The following is a 17102-nucleotide window of genomic DNA, read 5'->3' as shown; positions in this document are numbered from 1 at the left end:
TATTTCGATGAAACTAGGATCAAAGCCAAGGATCCAAAAGATAGTAGCTAAAACACTTTTAGAGGATACTAAGTGAAGCTGGGTGTTTAAGCTCCCCATAGTCCACCATGATGAAAGTTAAGGCTATTTTCGTAGTTTTTTCAAAACTTGGGGTTGATGCAGCGAGGCCTGTCATCTGCCTGTCAATGGATCCATGGGAAGTTTGGGGAGCAGAGAGGTTTAAAAGAGCATGAAAAGCAGATGGGGAAGAGCAAGAGATGCAACTTTTATAATGAACATGCTCAAGTCTTGTGCCAACAAGAAAGACCTTCATGAAGGAACAAGAATACATGGTGAAATCCTAAAAAGAGATGGTCTACTTCTAGAACAGAACCCTCGCATTGCCAGTTGCCTAATCAACATGTATGCAAAATGTGGTATGTTTGAGAAAGCTAGGAAACTTCTAGAAGAAGATTCTGCTCAAAATGTCGCCTCTTGGAATGCGCTCATTTCAGGGTATGCCCAACAAGGACAAGTTCATGAAGCATTGAATGTTTATTCATGCATGCAGAAAGAAAATGTTGTTCCGAATTCGGTCACTTTTATTTGTATTTTGAAAGGTTGTGGCAACAGAAGTGCACTAGATGAGGGAAGAAGGGTTCATAAAATGATTGTAGATAGAGGTTTATTGGAGAAATACATAGTGCTTGCCACTGCCGTAGTGGATATGTATGCTAAGTGCGGTGAAATGACAAATGCAAAAGACATGCTCAATTCACTCTCAGTTCGAGATGTAATCTCTTGGAATACATTAATTTCTGGTTACATTCAAGCAGGTCAATGCAGTGAAGCCTTAGATTGTATGCAACGGATATATTGTGAGTGCCTATCGCCTGATTCTGTTACTTTTATATGTATATTGCAGGCATGTGGCACCGTCGGAGCCACCAATAAGGGCAAACAAATTCATGACAAGATTAGGAGGAGAGGTTTGTTAGAGAAGGATATCACACTTGGCAATGCTCTTTTGGACATGTACACTAGATGTGGCATGCTTTCTAGGGCACAGAAAGTGCTCGAAGAGCTGCCTGCTCGAGATGTAGTCTCATGGAACACACTTATCAGTGGTTATGTTCAACATGCTCAAACCCAAGAAACATTCAACTGTTTGGAACGAATGGAAAGTGAGGGTTTCTCTCCAGATGTGGTCACTTTCATGTGCATCCTGAAGGCATGTGGCAACATAGGAGCTATCGATAAAGGGAAACAAATCCATGAAAAAATTAGGAATAAGAAGGGATTGCTTGAAAAGGACATTATGCTTGCCACCACTGTGGTAGACATGTATGCGAAATGTGGTGCACTTGCAAAAGCACAAGAAGTGGTTAATGATCTCCCTGTTCGAAACACCGTTTGTTGGAATGCATTGATTACGGGGTATGCTCAAAAAGGCCAGTATGATGAAGTATTAAATTGCTACAAATCAATGAAAAATGATGGTCTCAGTCCTGATATAGTTACATTTATTTGCATCTTGAAGGCGTGTGGAAGTAGAGGAAATGTAGATAAAGGGGAACAAATTCACGATGAGATTCAAAGAAGAGGATTGCTAGGAAAAGATAGCATGCTTGGCAATGCTTTAGTGGATATGTATGCCAAATGTGGAGTGGTTGGAAAAGCACAAGAAGTGCTTGAAGGTCTTCCAACTCGAAATGTTGTGTCTTGGTCCACACTAATTGTTGGATATGCACAACAAGGACAATGCCATGAAGCTCTTAACTGTCTGAAAAGGATGCAATCTGAAGGCCTATCGCCAAATACAGTCACTTTCATTGCTATCTTGAAAGCATGTATGAACACAGGAGCAATCAATAAAGGCAAACAAATCCACGATGAGATTGTGCGTAGGGGTTTGTTGGAGGAAGACATTATGCTTGGTACTACATTGGTGGATATGTATGCAAGATGTGGTATGCTTACAAAAGCCCAAGATGTGCTTGAAGACTTACCTATCAGGGATGTAGCTTCCTGGAATGCATTAATGGCAGGGTATGCTCAACAAGGACAAAGTCACAGCACACTCAATGCGTATCAAATGATGCAAATTGAGGGTATCTGTCCAGAAGAGGTCAGTCTTGTATGTATGCTTAGTGCTTGTAGCCATGCAGGGTCTTGGTATGAGACCCAAAGGCTTATTGCAGAATTGAGTACAAAATATGGGATTAGCCTTACTATAGAGCATCATACGTGCATGGTGGTTGGCTTTGGTAGTGCAGGACACTTTGATAAGGCAGTTTCAGTTATTGAAGCCATGCCGTCTTGTATGAATTGTGCTTCAGTTTGGCTCTCGTTATTGGGTACATGCCGGAAATGGTCAAACGTGAAGCTTGGACGATCTGTTTTCGATCAAATTGTGCAACTAGATGATAACTTGGCAGCAGGTTATGTCTTAATGGCTAACATGTTTGCAGCTGCTGGCATGAAAGAGGATGCTGACAAACTTGAAGCTATGATGAGACCTGAACATGTATACTGCTGTGAAGAAATAGTGTTTTGAATAGAATCAACTACCCATTTTATGTTGAAGATGCAAAAAATTATTTGTACATTGAGTTGAAGTCACAGAATTTTAATCTGAGCTTTTCTATACAATTTCAAGAGAAAAATGCAGGCATTAGTGGTGTTCACAATAACTCATCATTGTTGCAATCAACTAGGGTAGATAATGGAACTTCAGTCAACATCGGGTTGAGATAATTTGTCATGCAGGAGATCATCTCCTCCCATGGGAGGGTTGCCAGTTTCACTAGAGTACAGATGTCATCAAACGATTGTTCTTTTGACATCAAGTAGATGAAAGATGAATCATGCATTGCTTCTACTTCACCTCCAAACTGGGAATTGATATTTTCCATGTTATGATGAACCATATAACAGCTCAATTCATGACAGCATCATCATCAAAGTTTGGATTCACTATTTATCGTCACGACTGAAAATATATCACTATATTGTCATAGGTGATATAAAGTGAAATTCCCTTTTGGGCCGAGTTTGGGCCAATGACAAAGTGCTACATTGTTTTACACAAACTCAATTAGATGGTTTAGTTCCTGAGTGGACAACACTTATCTCAGGGTATGCTGAGCAGGACTACCAGCTAGAAATGTAGTCTCTTGGACTGCATTGATTTGTGAATATGCTGAGTATGGTTATGTTGAAGAGGTTCAGTATACGTTGAACCAAGAAAGATCTAAGCTATTTTGAAAATATGCAGAATTGTGAGTGTCCTCCAATGCTAGCACATTTTCTTATGCTTCTATCCATAAACAAGGGAAGAAAGATACATGTTGACATGTTAGAAGAGGGTTATTGGAAAGAGATACAACTCTTGGCAGTGCATTACTTCATATGTATTCTAAATGTGGTTTATTTGGTGAGGCACAAGAAAGTTTTTTCAAGCTTCGATAAATCCACTAGGAAGGGTAGGGAAATACATGTTATGATTGAAACAACAAGCCTCATGAAACAAATTCCGGATACTGGAGCAGGAAATGCCTGTTATAGCTTGTGGTAGGATTGGAACCATGGGTAAGGGCAAGTCAATACATGCTAATATTGAAAGAAAAGGTCTGGTTGAGATAAATTGCATGTTGGGAATGCTTTGGTTAATATGTATTCAAAATCAATGCTCGTGCTCTTCTTGAAAACTTCCATCGTCAATATCTAGACAAGACTCGTGACACTCGTCGTTTTAAAGGGGGGATAGTGTCATGATATGGCAAGGCTCGAACCCATGCCCTTATGTTACATGGGTCGAGCTCTTGACCATTAGACTATATGTTGTAATACGAAAGATATTATTTTCATTTAGGTTTTACTATAGAAAATTGATGTATATTCCAGATTTCTCGGGAACATTCTAGAAACTTCAAGAGTACTCCTAAGAACACTATAAAAGGAGGCACAAGGCATTATTTCGAACCAAATTGGTTTAACGCCAGTCTTAAGCCTCCTAGCTACTATTGTATATTCCCTTAACATAATATATATAATTTGTTATCCTCATTCTCTCTCTCTCTCTCTCTCTCTTTCTCTCTCACTCTCACTCTCACTCACTCTCTCACTCTCTCCTCTCGAGAGTTCTACACCTTAGTACTGATCCTCATCTTTTAGTACTAATTCCTTTTTGTTTTGGTACTGTTCTTGACAATACTTCTCTGTCTTAGTACTGCTCCTGATAGCTTATGACAAATGATGGTTCACCTTCACCCTCATCGGGTCTATTAGTATCACGTTGTAAACTAATGACACGTGCCTCAAGAGGACTATGAGATTCCCGAAGTTCGGTCATCTGATGCAAGGTTGAATTAAGGAAATTTTGTATTTGTAAAAAATACAACTCAATGGGGATTGGCGCAAGAGGATTTCCTTGATTTCCTTCCACTTGTGCGGATGCCATCGGGTCGTTATTATGAGCCAATGAATGATAATTTCTAGCAAAGAAATAGGATAAGGTCAGACAAATAGTCATAACATTATGTCGTGATGTAAACATATCATGGGCAAACATTAATCAATATCATGATCTCACGTCAATACCCCTCTAGATGTATGAGATGAGGTTCAAGATCAAGTTACTATGGTAACACAAAGGTGTTTTTAAAACCATGGGGATGACAAATGAATGTCTTTCCCTGATCTCTATATCGATTTTTTCATGGCGGCTCCCCAAAGCTCAACCATGTATGTTTGCGTCATGAATAGTTTAAACACGGGAAAATGTTAATAATAAACTATGTCTCTTTGCCCACGCATGTGGTTTCGGCTCTTTAAGTCCTATTACGAGGACCTCGAAGTGCACTTAGACCTAAAGTCTAAACATGTGTTATAGTCATATGTATCAAGAATGTTATATAGTCTTAGTCATATTTGAACTCGAGACCTTCAGAACAAATGCATGAAAGACTTCAGCTAACCAAATAGGTTTGCTCCTTTTGAATGTTTAATGTTTATACGTATGAGAGATATGCAAAGGCATTTTCCTAGATATGTTTTTAAAAAAAAAAAACATATATGTCAAGAGTCCTTATTTCCCCCTCGTTTACTACAAAACTATGTTGGTACGTTACCTAACCTCAAGTCTCATAATTACAATGGCATACGCCAAAGTGCAACCTAATGGTCAAGCCAAATGAGCCCTCTTTTCATAGTAGGCCCACGTGGCCCATCACATGGTTACGTCATTACGAATGCCTTCTGTAATGATGTTCTCATGGTGGCATCGTAGATCCATGTAACGAGGGAGGGATGTTGGATGCGCGTGTCATAGGAGCGACCTCACATGAAGTGGGTCAAGCCCTACCCTCTCAACACCATTGTGGCTATGATCATTTTGTTATAACGCGTAACAAAATTGAAGTGACCAATGGGGATGACAACAAAAAAATTGTTGAAAAAAAGGATGGTGACGACGCCATTCTCACAAAAATGTGACAACGGCCACCAAGATCCTTTCCTCGAAAAGGACAATGTTTGATATAAAAACTCACGTAGTAACTAGTATACACATATGTATGTTTATCACATGTATACGATCAAATATGTATACATGTGACTACACATGCGTATAGTAAAAAAAAATCGTAACATAAAATAGCCAACAAATTATGAAATTGGGACATGTAATCGAGGCATATAGCTAAAAATAAGGGTGAACGTAATACACAATTGAGGTATTGACCTCTTACACATACAACACTAATCACATATCATTTACATAGAAATCAGGGTATTCACCTCATAAACATACGTAACATATGTAGGTGAACGTAATACACAATTGAGGTATTAACCTCGGACGTATACGACACGAATCACATATCAAATATATGTCAAATGAGGTATTCATCTCATACACATATGTATACATTTTATACAACCAATCCATTACCACTACAACATCATTGAATCAAATAAAAAAAATACATATTGATTATACATGATTAGATTGGGAGAAGATAGAATAGAAAAATAAAATCACAAAGAGTTACCGAAGAATCTAATGCCCCGAAAACCTAAAGGTTCCTCCGTTTGTCGACTGCTATCTGGATCAAAGTCGACCGCATATCGATTGATCACTATCCATCAAGAAGAAAACAAAAACAGTCAACAAAAGAAACAAAAGTGTATCAGTGTTTTCATGACATCCTTTATAAAACCTTAAACATATAGATTTTACTATTTTAGAGACACTTTCGTAAAAAAACAATTAATAAAAATACCACTTAGTGCCAATATATATTTTGACAACAACTCATTTTAAATGCCTTTGTATAGAAAACACATGTGTGTTCTATATGTGTGTGTATATCCATATGTATTGTATTGTTTGAATCATAGTATGAACCACGTGTACCATTCATTCGTGCATTCGCATTCGCAAACATTCTTATCATTGGAGTATGAAAAACCCCCTTGAAGTATGGTAAATACCACACTTTTGCACTCATTATTTATTATACGGTAATTGTTTTAGGGTAAGAGAGTTAAGGTAAAAAATGTAAAAAAAAACACAAGAATGTTTTAATAACATACGCATTTGTTTTTAAACATATGAAAACGAATGTTTGGGCTACCGAACACGAATATTAGTACTACGGTTTGAATTTTATTGCATGTGTATGTATGTTGTTATGGAGTAGTTATGATTAGAGAAATTAAGGAAGATTGGTTGGGAGTAGCTACAGAAATTAGGGTCCAATATGCCCCATGTAATACTTCCTCTTTAATACAAAAATACCCTTTCCTCTTATTCTATTGAATATCCCTCTCTATAATTTCCTTCTCCCTTCATTGTTTTCATAATACTCGGTATTAGAGCGGGTTCTATGCACCACTGAGAAGGTGTAGGAGCATGGAACGATCTAGCAACCAGCACATGAGAGAAGCAAACAACAAAACTCAAATAGTGATAGGCAAGGAGTGGAAGCTATGGCTAGAAATTGAGTGGAAGGCTATTTTGGTGGTTGATTTTTTTTTTAAGCACTAGAGGAAGCAACAATCTACAACAATTGAAGTGAGCATCTTATCATAGCAACAAGAAACACGATTAATCGGTTAAGAAGAAATCGCCAGGGAACATACCTACTCGATCGGCCAAACCTGTAGGTCAGAAATTTCTGAAAACATGTTGAATAATAGAAGGAGAATGGATAGGGAATCACACCCTCTTTGATGAAGGGGAAATATGGAAATCGTGGATGAACTTGAATCATGAGAAATAATAGAGCATGGTAGTTACTGGGTAGAACAATCAATAGGGCAAACTTCACAAGATTTGGAAGAAATGGTGAGGATCAAATCCAGATCTCTCCATGAAGCATTGGAAGTAGAAGGACAATATTCTAGGGAAGAGATGACTAGAAGACTCGTGGATATGGGCGATGGCCACAACCAAGCCCCACCGAAGGATCGATTAGAAATACTAATAGATCTTCTTAGAAATGCAAATGGGGGCATAGAAGGGCTGGTGAACTAAAATCATTGTTAGCTAGGCAGGTTGACTATAGTGTAGAAGGGGATTTGTGGCCGAAAGGCCAAAAGGAGTATGTAGCCAGACAAGTGTGAAGCCGGATATAGCCGAAAAGACCAAGATAAATATTAATGGCCGAAATATAAATATGCCAAGTAGAAATTGTAAAATTTAGTTCCCTAGTGAATGGCATGCATTTTCTTGATGTAACCTTTCCATGCTTCCTATATAAAGGGGCATAAAGCATTGTAAAAAGGAAAAAGGATAGGCCTGTAAGTGTTTATCAGTCTCAATATAATTTTATTTGGGCATATTGTGTTTGTGTTTCAAGCATATTTTTAAGTCTACTCTGTAAGCACATCGGTTGGAGCTGATTCGAATAGTGTTCTAGTTATAACAGCCGATTGGTTAACCTTTCTTTACTTATGTTTATCTATCAAGTTTGATGGTTAATTTCTATCTCTTCGACCACAAACCTTGATCAAGGTACCTGGAGGTTAAGTATCCGGCCTGTGTTTACCGTGAAGGTACAACTCAATTTGGCATTTACCGTGAGGTTAAGTAATCATCTTCGGCCAACATGCCGAGATTAAACTCCTCTTAAGATGATCGGGTATGATGCTTCCATTCGGTAGCCGAATGGGTATTTCCCCTATTTTGGTGATCTTGCACTCCTGCAGATTTTTGAGTTGGACCGAACCGACACTAGTTGAATAGTTCGAAACCATTCTTTGTGAGGGGTCATAAGAAAGGTTGTGCCCGAATCAAGCAACCACGTTCATGCATCTTGTGCACTATACAAGATCTCACCAGTCGACGAGCCTTATAATGAAAGGACCTCCCAATGGTGATTCGACAACATGAATGTGGTTGTCAATAGATGTTTCGTTCGAGTCGGAATAGCATGCGTCCCACTCGAATCTTTGGCTTCTGCCCATCTTATTCAATGATGAATAGTCAACAACTTGGTGGCTGGCCTTCCTACAATGTGCGTTGTAGGCATTTGATGGCACACCTCTTGACTTCGACCATTGTCGGTCATGTCTCCTTCTCAGCCTACTTTGATTGCAGCCAGACCTCTTAACCATTCCCCTAGAGAAGTGGGCTTCTGCATTGTCATCGATGGTGAGTACCATCGACTTTCTTCAAAGCTCCTTTGACAACATTGCCACGGTCGCTTCGTCGAGCGTTAGCTTCGTTGAATTGTTGGTGACAGTCATGCAGAATACTTCCCAATTGGTCGAGAGTCTTGAAAGGACTGCAAGTGCCTTGACTTCTTCTTCAAAGTTCAAGCCTTGCGAGGAGAGTTTTGTTAGCACTCGACTAAAGGTGTTGATATGGGAGGTCACCATCTCTGTCTCCCTCATCTTTATGTTGAACAATTGCCGAATCAAGTTGAGTTTTGAGGAGCTCGACTTCTCCCATAGGGCGAATGCAGTCGTCTCTTTTGCCATGCTAAAGTAGACGTTTTTAGCCAGATGCATTGGATGGTCCATATCACAATCTCATCAAACGATCACCATTATTTGGCTGTCATCGTCTATGGTTTGTTGTTATGCCTGATCGTTTTGATCTGGTGTCGTATGATCAACACGTCATGTATCATCTCCTTCCATAGGGCAAAGTTTTTGCCATCGAACTTTCTGATTTTAGAAATTGTACAGGATGTCGAGGCCATTGTTCCTTTTTGGATATTTTGTCGACTTGTTCTTTTCCTTCAAAACTTCTACCTCTTCTTATACTGATGTTGCTTGATTCCAAGATCGCTCTTATATCACTTGATAACACTCATAGTGTCTCATCGACTACTGTGTGTAGTCTGTTGGTCGACTATGGTCGACTATGTGGAAGCAAGTGTGGAGATCTTGTTGATGTGAAACAAACAACTGTAGATTAAGCGTGAGGTGTTGTGATCACTATTTGATATAAACAGAGAAAGAGTATACACAAGGAGTATGCACAGAAACAATATACAAGGATTAGCAAAGAGAAGATAGGTATTATCATTCATTAGTTTGGACAAAGAGGAGTACCTCTTATTTATACATGATTGGGGTTAGCCCTAACTCCAAGGGAGATTTCACACTAAAAGTACAATGGTCGAAAGTAGGAATTTTAACCCAGCAACCCCAAGAGGTCTCTAATAGGTATTGGATCGTTGATCCATTTCAAGTGCAAATTGCCAAGCAAAAGCTCCAAGGTGGACAACATCCTTGTTCATGTGCTTGAGTGAGATTATGTTTTCATACCCACATTGCACTTAGTGGGCACTTTGGAAGAAGATGTGGCACAGTCCAACCAACGTGGATCTTAGAAGGTGACCAGCCTGATAGTTTTCTACGATACATTGAATAATCTGGCGACCTGCACCTTACAGACTTTGGTAGATATGGTTGCTTGGAAAATTTGTAGCATGCCCGGAGACCATTGTATCTTAATTTAGGGAAGACATCACAAAACACACATCCCACCGCAACCCATGGGACTAACTATGGTTATTATGTGAGTAGAGAATTCAGATGCTCATAGAGGAGTTCATTCAAGGATTGGAATCTCCTGATTTTGTATGTGTGGACCAAATTTGGATTTGAGTATTTTTTTGTAGAAGTATGTTGGTTCTAGAAGTAATGTGGTGTAGGGTTTTGAGCATTGGTTTGAACACGAAGATGTGGAGATCCTTTGGATGACTTTGTCAAAATGGGCACAACGGGTTTTGGGGTTTCTGATATCTTAAACTATTAATAATTTCGGCCAACCATCCCATATTGTATATTCCCAATTTTGTAATTTATCCTTTTTATATGAATAAATATAATTTGGTTGTTAGCCATTACATTGTAAGAACATTTTGTATATCAACCATTTTGTATAAACGATTCATATAAATGAGGAAGCATTTTCAAACATTTCGTATATGGTGTCAAAGTGTATATATGTGATTCAACATTGGGTGTATATGTGTGATTCGAATTGGGAATTTGGTGTCAAAGTGTATATATAGTATTTTGAAATCATGTCAACATGGATATGGTGATTAAAATGTAAATGTTTTATGGGCCATATTTTCACTACCTTCTATCTACCAATAGCATGATTGAAAGGCGAGAGCTCAATTCAAAGAGCAAGAGCCTGAGTCACTTTCACTCAAGTGACCGACTAAAAGAGAGGAGCTCGACTCACTTGAAGGAGCCCTACTCGAAGATAGGAGCCTGACCAAAATGACCACAGTCAACCAACTACTTGTAATGATAATTTTTTCAAGGATTGGATTAACGATAATTTTGCCCATACGTTTTAGATAGGACAATCACTATCAAGCACAAAATAATCACTTGCTATCACACAGAATAATCAAACATCTACATGCTATCACATAGAATAATTTCGCTCAAACATCCTACTTGCTATTGCACTGAATAACGGAATTCAAACATCCTTCGTTGCATCACACTTGCACTCAAACATCCTACATAATAAGGTATCGCGATCATGTTATGATTTCATATTTGCAATCATGGAAGATGAATTGGAGGAAACATCATCATATTCGACAACATCATTTACATTGAGTCCTCTACATCCGAGACCAAGGATGACGTGGTAAATCCCTTCATGTATTGTTTGCCTAGGTATTTTGCATTCAATCGAGGTAGTATGAATTGATGGTTAAAGATTTATCGGATCAAGATGCTTATACATTGATGGTTAAAGATTTATCTGTGTAGTTAAGGTCATGATTGAAACATTAAAAGATGTCGCAAGGGGTGCACCTCTCAATCTTTAACGCATGGAGGTGCATGAAAAGTCGACTCATGCTAGGAAATGAGGGTACAATCTACCTTAAGGCATCAGCTAATCTTCAAGTAAGTCGCGTAGAGAAATATTAGCGTCACATGGGGGGCATCCCATCACCATTTGTCACAAACTCTTAACGAGTTAAAGAAATATTGGGCAAGTGCTCTTCGTGGTGACAAAGGTTGATAAAGTCGAGCTAATGGAAACTCGCGCACTTTTTTGGATAAAGATTAGATGGTGTAGATCACATGTGCCATCGACTATGCAATGTCGCGAAGTTATGTGTGCATGTGAAATTTGAGCGGCACCACCGAGGACTTGAATCAAAGAGGATGGGTTGACTATGTGGACATTTGGAGACTTGAAAGCTCTCGAGAGTCGAAAGCTCCTAGAGTCTAAAGATCGCAAGACTCGAAGGCCCTCGAGAATTGAAAGCTCTGAGGAGTCTAAAGGTCTCAGGACTCGAAGGTTCCAAGAGTTGAAATCTCTTCAAACTTGAAGGCTCGTCAAAGTCAAAGGGTCATCAGACTCGAAAGCTCTTTAGAGTTGAAGGCTCCTTGAACTCAAAAGCTCCTTAGACTCGAAGGCTTGCCAGACTCTAAACTTTGTTAGAGTTGAAAGCTTTTTCGATCCTTGTGACGAAGACTTTGTACCGGCATGATGAGTTTCCCGACAAGATGATTCAATGACTTGTTTCATGCCGCTTTTGCCAAAATCCACGTGTCTTTATTATATTATAATTTTGTATGCAAAAATAAGTTTTAGAGAGTGAAAGTACAACGAGAAAATTCTCGACTCGATTACATGGAGAGAACAAGTAATCGAAGAATGATAGGAATAAGATAGGAGTAAATGGAAAGGATAGGGTCACAAGTAGAGCTCTAGGGGATATCCTCGAGTTTTGGGAATGATGGCCACGTCATCTTTAGTCGTCGTTGAACTCGTAGGCCCTCTTGATTCGCAACCTTAGCTCTCTCTTTGGAATTCGACAAAGAATAAGCCCTCTTCACCTTCTTATACGATTCGAGAGTGATCTCTCCCGAACAAAATTAGTGGGTGTTATTTTATTTTAGCATTCACCATAGTTTTTTTCTTTACTTGATCTATGTTTCCTTTTGGTGCTCGATGCTAGCAAAAGAGTAACCATAATGTCCATTATCACATTCATTTATCCACCTAATCTCTTATGGTCCGAGTAGGACTTTAACCTCTTACCTCCCACTCATAACACAAGCTTGTAGCAATTGAACTAAAGACTTTTTGTTGCTTTTAAATGCAACATACCACACACTCGAACTATCACTCTAACTTTTTGATATTCATACTTAAACATATTTCCTCCGACACATTTCCCACATCATGACCGTGGCTGCGATTCACTTGCCAAGATTCCTTATGATTTGGTAGCAGATTGAGACGAGTATCTACATGTATGTATGTATGGCCGGAAATTTAAGCATGTATGTATGTATGTATGCATGTCTGTATGTATGTATGTATGTGTGTGTGTGATGAGATATGGGGGGTTTAAGGCGATGATGCTTTTGCAATGAAGGGAACTTGGCAGGACAGAGCCATTGCAAGATTTTGGAAATTGGGTGGGTTCTATGGGAAAGAGAGACGTCTCATGGAAGGATTACTTCAGCGATCCTTCAATCCGAACACAGGTGAGCAATTGTAGCGAGATCTTAAATCTTAGAAAGACGAAGAAAGAATGCAACCTTTAATCCCAGAGATAGGATTTATGAGCGAGCGAGCGAGAGAGAAAGAATCCTAAAACCCTAGAGAGGAACAATGTCAAAATACTACAGATAGAAGGTTTACCCTAGACAGAAAGATAAACCCTAAACCGTAGAGAAAGAGAAAAAACTCTTAACCCTAGAGAGAGAGAGATAGAGAAATAGGTAAGAACCTTAAACCTAGAGAAAGAGAGAAAAATCTCGAAAGCCATATATATAGAGAAGCAAACCTTAAAAGTCTTGAGAGAGAGAGAGATGTGCTACTGCTTTGATTCAGAACAGCTACAACAGGAACAGAATGACTCGGGAGTCTGTATGGATAGATGGATGCCACAATCCCTCTTGGGTTAATGAAGAGCTAATGAGAAGAGCAATTCTAGTGAAGCCAATGCAAAATCACTCGGAAATATATGAGTTTATTACTTTACTAAGAATATCTGCCATAAACAAAGATCTTGATCGAGGCATTAAACTACATGGTGATATTATGAGGAGAGGATTACTTGAAAAGAGTCCTTATCTTGCGAGCAGTGTAATCCATATGTATTCTAAATGTGGAGTTGCCTCAACAGCACAGCAAGTTCTCGATGAACTCTCGGTAAGAAATGTAGTCTCCTGGAATGCATTAATTTCAGGTTATGCTCACCAAGGGAAAGGATACGAAGCATTAGATTGCTTTGAACGAATGCTAAGTGAGGGTCTCTCTCCCAATGTAATCACCTTTATTTGCATCTTAAAGGCTTGTAGTAGCACAAACAACATCAGAAAGGGGGAACAAATTCATGAAGATATCAGGAGCAGAGGCTTGTTGGAGAAGAATATTGTGCTTGGCACTGCCCTGGTGGATATGTATGTGAAGTGTGGTATGATAAGAATAGCACAAGATGTACTCAAAGAGCTTCCTATCCGAGACACAGTCTCTTGGAATGCACTCATTGCAGGATATGCTAAATATGGACTATATCATGAAGCTTTGAAATGTTTTGAACAAATGCAAAGCGAAGGTCTTTCACCTAATGGTGTTACATTCATTTGCATGCTCAAGGCTTGTGGAAGTATTGGTGCCATAGAGAAAGGCAAGCAAATTCATGAGAACATTTTGAATAGGGGCTTGCTAGCCAAGGATATTTCCCTTGGGAACACTTTAGTTGATATGTATGCTAAGTGTGGATTTCTTACCAAAGCAAGAAAAGTTCTAGAAGAGCTTCCTATCCGGGATGTGGTTTCTTGGAACGCGCTCATTGCAGGATATGTACAAGAAGGACAAGGTTATGAAGCATTAAATTGCTTCGAGCATATGAAGAGCGAAGAGCTCCATCCAGATGCCATCACTTTTATCTCACTTTTGCAAGCCTGTAGTAGCATAGGTGCCATCAATACAGGAATACAAATTCATGATGAAATTATTAGCAGAGGCTTGTTGAAGAAAGATATTGTGCTTGGCACTACGTTGGTGGATATGTATGCTAAACATGGTGAACTTGTAAAAGCACAAAAAGTACTTGAAGAGCTTCCAATCCGAAATGCCATCTCATGGAATGCATTAATTTCAGGGTATGCCCAGAAGAGCCAATTCCATGAAGCATTGGATTGTTTTGCACGAATGCAACGTGAGGGTCTCTCTCCAGATGTGGCCACTTTTGTTTGCTTGTTGAAGGCATGTAATAACACAGAAGCTTTAGATAAGGGCATGCAAATTCATAATGAGATTGTGAGAAGGGGCTTACTAAAAATGGAGATGGATATAGTAGTGCTTAGCACTGCTTTAGTGGATATGTATGCCAAATGTGGTATGTTTGCAAAGGCACAAGAAGTGCATGAAGAGTTTTCCATGCGAAACATTGTCTCTTGGTCAGCACTAATAATGGGGTATGTTCAACAAGGAAAAGGCTGCGATGCATTAATATGTTTCAGCCGCATGCAAAGTGAAGGTCTCTCTCCTGATGTGGTCACCTACATTTGTATTTTGAAAGCTTGTAGCAGCATGGGAGACATTGATAAAGGCCAACAAATTCATGATGAGATAGTAAGCAGGGGCTTGTTGGAGAAGGACATTGTACTTGGGAATGCGTTAGTAGATATGTATGCCAAGTGTGGTGCACTTACAAAGGCACAACAAGTCCTTGAAGAGCTTCATGCTCGAGATGTGATTTCCTGGTCTACATTGATTGCAGGGTATGCCAAACAAGCATTATGTCATGAAGCACTAAATTGTTTAGAACAAATGAAAAAAGAGGGCCTCTCTCCAAATATGGTCACCTACATTTGTATCCTGAAGGCTTGTGGTAGCATAGGAGCTTTAGACATTGGCAGGAAAGTTCATGACGAGATTGTGAGGAGGGGCTTGTTGGAGAACAGTGTGGTTGGTACTGCTTTGGTGGATATGTATGCCAGTTGTGGTATGCTTATAAAAGCACAAGAGGTGCTTGAAGAGCTTCCTATTCAAGATGTGACCACTTGGAATGCACTCATTGCAGGATATGCCCAACAAGGTCAAGGTCAAATAGCACTTAACTGTTTGGTAAGGATGCAAAGGGAGGGTCTCTATCCGGATGAGATCACATGTCTATGTGTTCTAAGTGCATGTGGCCGATCAGGTCTATGGGAAGAGGCACAGCTACTTTATGGAGATATGGATAAACAATTTGGAATTACTCCAATGCCAGAGCACCATTCTTCAGTTGTAGTGGGTTTAGGGTTTGCAGGGCAGTTTGATAAGGCAATTGCGATGATTGAGGTGATGCCATCTTCCAATTACCTTACAGTTTGGATTGCATTATTAGGTTCTTGCAGAAAGTGGGGGAATGTGAAGCTTGGGACATTGGCTTTTGATCAAGCTCTACAAGTAGACACCAGTTGTGCTTCTGCTTATGTTCTTATGACTGATATTTTCGCGTCTGTGGGCATGCAAGATGATGCTGAAAAGGTCGAAGAGATGCGGGTAAAATACGCGAGTGCATAGAAGAATGAAGGAAATAGTTTATGGGTTGCATTTTGATGCCTAATGCCAATCTCAAGTCTCTTGTGCGGTCTCAAGGTATAGCCCCATATGGAAAGGTAAAAAGTGATGTCCCTTAAAAAGGTGATGGTGCTTCAAAGTATGAAGGCAGCGTAGGAGATCCTACAATCATGATCACATCATATGCATTAAGAGCTATAATCATGATTACGTTATGCATAGGAGAAGTAGCTTCAGAGATATTGATATGGAACTGTAGAAGAGAGCGAGGAGGCATAAATTGGAAATTATACAGAGACAGAACTATGCATCCAGTTATGTGTACAATGAGACTTGCATCATATCCATTCGTAGCATGATTTGTTGCAAGGATGCCTCTTGTCTTAAGCCATGGTCATTGTTTCATCATGTTGAGTAACCTTGCAAGTTCTAATCACAAGGGCACACCGTACAATTTAAGAGCTTTTGCATAGCCTCAAGGCCATTCTTTTTCCAATCACGAAGGTGCAGCCAGGGATTTGAATTGTACTACCAAATGAGTACACGTGTTGGTGTGGCACTAGCCCCACAATGCAATGCATCAAGACTGCATACAATCGGACAACATGCATGTTTGTAGTCCTGAGATCCAAAGAAACTGATGACTTAAGAGTGGAGATGGAAATACTATTCCATCTTTAAGAGCTATTTGTGGTGGAAATGAAAGATTTGTTATCACTTGAATGTATTGACTTTGGATGCTTGATTTTTTGAAATAATTTCATCATTGGCTGAATGAAAGCCACCCTTCCACATTGAAACAAAATGTAGATTAAGAATGTCCAAAACTGTAAGGAATTTGGCCCTTCTTAGTTATTTGAAAATCCTTTAATGTATATTCATGTACATGATTATTGGTCTATCGATAATGCAGTAAAATTTATGACTGTTGGTTCGGTTACCTTAGCTATGACTGAAGTTTCATTTAGGTTGCATGCCAATGTGCATGATTGTGATAATTGATTTTTGGCATAAAGTTTTCAAAAATCTATCCACAAAGGAACCCTCGTCAAGTGTGGCACAACTTTGTGGATATATTTTGGAAGGTACACATCAA

The 17102-nt window shown here is 39.3% G+C and overlaps 2 protein-coding genes across 2 annotated transcripts; both read left to right on the top strand.

The window, feature by feature from the left end:
• The first annotated feature begins 229 nt into the window (after positions 1–229).
• Positions 230–2536, top strand: LOC147865145 (pentatricopeptide repeat-containing protein At5g27110-like). Its single transcript, XM_087318644.1, has one exon. It carries the CDS (start codon positions 230–232, stop codon positions 2534–2536), a length of 2307 nt encoding a protein of 768 aa, XP_087174770.1.
• Positions 2537–12817: 10281 nt separating this feature from the next.
• On the top strand, positions 12818–16469 carry LOC147865144 (pentatricopeptide repeat-containing protein At2g33680-like). The gene is made up of 2 exons (XM_087317895.1): positions 12818–13159; positions 13197–16469. The coding sequence occupies exon 2, from the start codon at positions 13346–13348 to the stop codon at positions 16007–16009; it is 2664 nt and encodes an 887-aa protein (XP_087174021.1). The 5' UTR covers positions 12818–13159; positions 13197–13345; the 3' UTR covers positions 16010–16469.
• Positions 16470–17102: the final 633 nt, after the last annotated feature.

This window comes from Azolla caroliniana, unplaced genomic scaffold (genome assembly GCF_043228905.1).
Source record: "Azolla caroliniana isolate FFs.n. ecotype wild unplaced genomic scaffold, voAzoCaro1.0.p SCAF_4, whole genome shotgun sequence".
Classification (NCBI taxonomy): Eukaryota; Viridiplantae; Streptophyta; class Polypodiopsida; order Salviniales; family Salviniaceae; genus Azolla; species Azolla caroliniana.
The sequence above is the reverse complement of the archived record's forward strand: the minus strand, read 5'-3'. Positions and strand labels throughout refer to the sequence as shown.

Bases quoted from the DNA above. Each gene is read 5' to 3' on its own strand.
- LOC147865145 (XM_087318644.1), top strand. From the start codon at position 230: ATGAAAAGCAGATGGGGAAGAGCAAGAGATGCAACTTTTATAATGAAC.
- LOC147865144 (XM_087317895.1), top strand. From the start codon at position 13,346: ATGACTCGGGAGTCTGTATGGATAGATGGATGCCACAATCCCTCTTGG.